Here is a 4,363-nt window from a genome sequence, read left to right as displayed (position 1 = left end):
GGCGTAGTGTTTTTTTTTATTTGGGTGGGTGGGTGGGTGGTTTGGTACCTCCCACCACACTGTTCCTTCCCTAAACCTATTGAGGAGTTTTTTTTTGTTTTTTTTTGGCATGGAAGGTTTACAATCTCCAGATATGCCTCATTCAAGCCATGGAGAAGGCCTGACCTAATTGATACAGGGTCTGTGCATGGATTGATTCGCCATTCAAGATTCCCTCGCTGTCTTGCGTGAGAGGACATCGCCTGTGATGTGGATGAAGTGCTATGGCCAGATGATGATGCTTAAGTGTTGTTTTTTTCTCTTTTTTTATTTACAGTTTTTGCCCGTGGCTTGAACACTATAGACCCATGCTTTGACTAAAGTAACACAACTTGAAGCTTTTGTTACCATACCTCAAACACATGTACCCATACCTTAAACAAAAGCGCTGCTTTGCACTCTAGTTGCAATTCTGCAACACACTTGGTCCTGCATACTACACTCTATTGCATACATAAGACACTTCGTTCAAAAAGGAAATCTCAGGGTGCCATTTGGAAAACACATGTATCCAAAATACAAAACACATCAGGTAATTGCAACAACTCAAATACACAGCTCAAAACACTTACTTACAAAACTGAACACCAATCAGCCAGCTACAAAAAGGCCTCAGTTAAGCCATTTTGAGAACTTTGCAAGCATGGAGAGCAAGAGGTGGAGGAAGAGGAAGACAAAGAGGGAGAGGAGTAGGTCAAAGAGGCTATGCACTGAACAATATTTCATATGACATTAGAGCAATGGTGGTGGATCATGTGGCCAGACCCAAACAGACGGCAGGATCTACACAGTAAAATCCCCAGAGTTAAATCAACTCTGCTCAGAGTACATATGGTCCCTCTCTAAATAGTGTTAAAGTAACACTGAAGCAGAGTTAAAATGAGAAAATTAAGCAATTACAGTTTTTTCCAATTGCTAACACACTAAAATGACATGCACAGCACAATTATTTAAACTGACACACAGAGAGCAAAACTTCTTCTCAAGTCTCCAAAAGTCTAAACACCTTTTCTGTTTTACACACATTTTGCATTTCAAAATAGCACTTTTTAAATTCACTAAATACAGTTCTCTGCATAAGACACAACAATCTGACATAAAGTCACATGTTTGCCATTTCAAAACACTGCCATTCAAAATGACACTACATGAGCTAATTGGCCAATTACATGTGCCACCTGGCCAAACACCTCAGTGGTTAATTGTTAACACTTCAATCAGGATGTAAGCACTATGAAAAGACCACAGGTGAGAACCTTTTTTTTTTTACAACAACAATGGAAGACATTGCAGAGAGAGGAAGAGGAAGAGGGAGGTTGAGAATAAGAGGGGGAGGAAGAGTGAGAGGTAGGGGTAGAGCAGGTAGAGGAGTTCATGGCCAAAGAAGACAAACACTTTCAAATGAAATCAGAGCAACCTTCGTAGATCATGTCATCAACCATGGGTTGACAATGCGTGAGGCTGGACAGAGAGTGCAGCCAAACTTGAGCCGTTTTACTGTCGCCTCTGTCATCCGGACCTTTAGACTGGAGAACAGGTATGTAACCAAAATTTCATGTAGTACACATGTAGTATACCCCATGTCATAGTGTATCAGTTGGGTGACACCTGTTTACTTAGTGTATGACATCAGCCATTCATGAACTGTACAAGTTTCCTGTACAATGTACTCTACTGTGGGGGAAAATATTTAGGCTGCATTGTCCAAGCCCTATATATATTTTTATTTTATTTTTTCTAAAGGACTGAGAGACGACACCATGGTGGAGGAAGGGGCCAAATGTTCACCGGGGTACAGGAAGCTGCCATTGTAAACTTGGTTTTGGAAAATAATGAAATCAGATTACGAGAAATTCAAAGCCACATTATCCAAGACAACACCTTATTCAACAACATTCAACGAGTTAGTCTGTCCACATTGGCTCGCATTCTCAAGCGAAACCAAATCAGAATGAAACAACTTTATAAGGTGCCGTTTGAGAGAAACTCTCAAAGAAACAAAGAGTTCAGACGAGCATATGTGGATGTAAGTACTATATTGACTGCAGTACACTACACACAACATTGTTTCCCAGTGTACTGGATAACACCATATTGAGTGATTTTTGTTCTTTGTTTTCAGGGAGTACTGGAAATGGATGCTCATGCAATCCCACATGAGTTCATCTTTATAGATGAGGCTGGGTTCAACCTAGCAAAGACCAGAAGAATAGGGAGAAACCTCATTGGCCACAGAGCCATTATAGATGTTCCTGGCCAACGTGGTGGGAACATCACAATGTGCACTGCCATCTCCAATATGCATGGTGTCCTCCACCGTCATGCCAAACTTGGACCATACAACACAGCCCATATTCTCACATTTCTGGACAGACTTCACAACATTCTCATACCACCAGAGCGTATGAATGATGCAGACCATCAAAGAAACCGGTACGTTGTAGTATGGGACAACGTGAGCTTTCATCGTGCAGCCCCAGTCCAAAACTGGTTTGCTGACCACCCAACATTTCTCGTGCAATACCTCCCACCATACTCACCATTTCTGAACCCCATAGAAGAATTCTTTTCGGCATGGCGGTGGAATGTATACGACCGGCAGCCCTTTGTGCGCATGCCTCTTGTGCAGGCCATGGAAGAGGCATGTGATGAGATTGATGTGGGTGCAATTCAGGGATGGATAAGGCACTCAAGGCGCTTCTTCCCTCGATGTCTGGCAAGGGAAGATATTGCCTGTGATGTTGACGAGGCGTTGTGGCCAGACCCGGCTGTGCGGCAAGATGCTGCCTAATTATTATTCTTGCCTTTTTTTTTTGTTTTGTTTTTTTTTACTGTAATATATTTTTTTTCAGAAATTTTCTTTTTCAGTTTACTTTTTTTGTAAGAATATTTTTGTTCAGTCCCATGTAAATATATCTGCTGTGCTTATGTTGTACTGACTTGTTACTGTAGTGAAGGAAAAAAATAAAAATGTTGCAACAGCATGTGTGTGTATCTGCAAATATTTCTGTGCATGTGAAGAATCTGATACATATTTTAGTATTATGGCAAAGCATACTAAAGATGGGGGTGCTTTTCATTATGCCCAACAGTGTGTAGGTGGTTAGGCAAAAATCTGGTAATATGAATGAAGTGTGTGCCATTTCATGCAAAAGTTTGATTTTGATAATGCTCTGTGTAGTTTCGGTTGCAGTGCTTCATTTTGCAGGATATATGAGGTATTTTGCAGTTTGGGGGTGTGGTTTTGTGAATTGTGTTAAGTGTTTTGATAAAACCAGACTAGTTTGAAAAATTGTGTGTTAGCAATTGGAAAAAACTGTAATAAGGCTGTGACTGAAGTCAGTTATAGTTATTGTGTTTCTCTTTTCTTCAGTGATTCTGCTTGTTAACAGCAGGTGTTCATCAATAATGCTCAATCATCAATTAATTGTTTAATTATCTCATTAACTTTACTCTGCTTCAGTGTTATTTTAACACTATTTAGAGAGGGACCAAATGTACTCTGAGCAGAGTTGATTTAACTCTGGGGATTTTGCTGCAGAATCCCACCCACGCACAATTTGCCTGTTTTTCTGTATTTACAGTAGTGTATTTTGTTTTATTTTTGTATTATTTTTGCGTTACTGCATTTACTATACTGTACTGTAAAGTATAGTACTGTGATGTGCAGTATTGAGTTGATGTCATTTGTAACCTTTCAGTACTTTCATTTTTGGTTGTTGTGAAAAACTTTGTTGGAAAAAAAAAACAGAACAAAAACTGTAAGTGTTGCATTGAGCCTCACAGAATGTGTTGTGTCATGTTTGTGTGTAGAGTTTTGGCACAATGAGCGAAGTTTTGTAAAATGTGTTCAAGCAACGGGCAAAAACTGTAAAATCATGCTTTTGTTTTGTTAAATTTATGTAAAGTTTTGGATTAAGTGTTTCATTTTGCAAGAGAACTGAGGTGTTCTGTTACTTGTGTGTGTGGATCTGTGAATTGTGTGTAGTGTTTTGACAAAATGATCCTTGTGCTTAAGCAAACAGCAAATCGCTGGCTGTTTCCGTTTTTTAACATAATTTCTTTCTTTTTAGAATCGCTCAGTTATGTTACAATTTGATGAATGATTGTACATAAATTTCATAGAGTTATAAGGTGTAGATAGATAGATAGATTAGATAGAAAGAAAAGAAGAAATAAATTATCCAATAACACTACACATAAAATAGATTATTATTATTATTATTTTTAAAATAAAAATAATAACAGGCAGCATACCAATGTTCCAAATATACGCCCTTGGTTTTATAATATAATATTTAAAAAATGAAAAATTAATATAAAT

At 38.5% G+C, this 4,363-nt stretch overlaps 1 protein-coding gene across 2 annotated transcripts; it reads left to right on the top strand.

The window, feature by feature from the left end:
• The first annotated feature begins 45 nt into the window (after window positions 1–45).
• Window positions 46–4,249, top strand: LOC137035393 (uncharacterized). Of its 2 annotated transcripts, XM_067408635.1 has the most exons (4): window positions 46–1,576; window positions 1,783–2,065; window positions 2,162–2,472; window positions 2,598–4,249. In XM_067408635.1, exons 1-4 carry the CDS (start codon window positions 1,317–1,319, stop codon window positions 2,686–2,688), a joined length of 945 nt encoding a protein of 314 aa, XP_067264736.1. In that variant the 5' UTR covers window positions 46–1,316; the 3' UTR covers window positions 2,689–4,249. The 2 variants fall into 2 exon arrangements, with proteins under 2 accessions (XP_067264736.1, XP_067264729.1); XM_067408628.1 differs by having other exon boundaries at window positions 2,162–4,245.
• The last annotated feature ends 114 nt before the right edge of the window (window positions 4,250–4,363 follow it).

Source organism: Chanodichthys erythropterus, chromosome 2 (assembly GCF_024489055.1).
Source record: "Chanodichthys erythropterus isolate Z2021 chromosome 2, ASM2448905v1, whole genome shotgun sequence".
NCBI classification, from domain to species: Eukaryota; Metazoa; Chordata; class Actinopteri; order Cypriniformes; family Xenocyprididae; genus Chanodichthys; species Chanodichthys erythropterus.
Note: the sequence above shows the minus strand (reverse complement) of the source record. Positions and strands in the feature narration are given on the sequence as shown.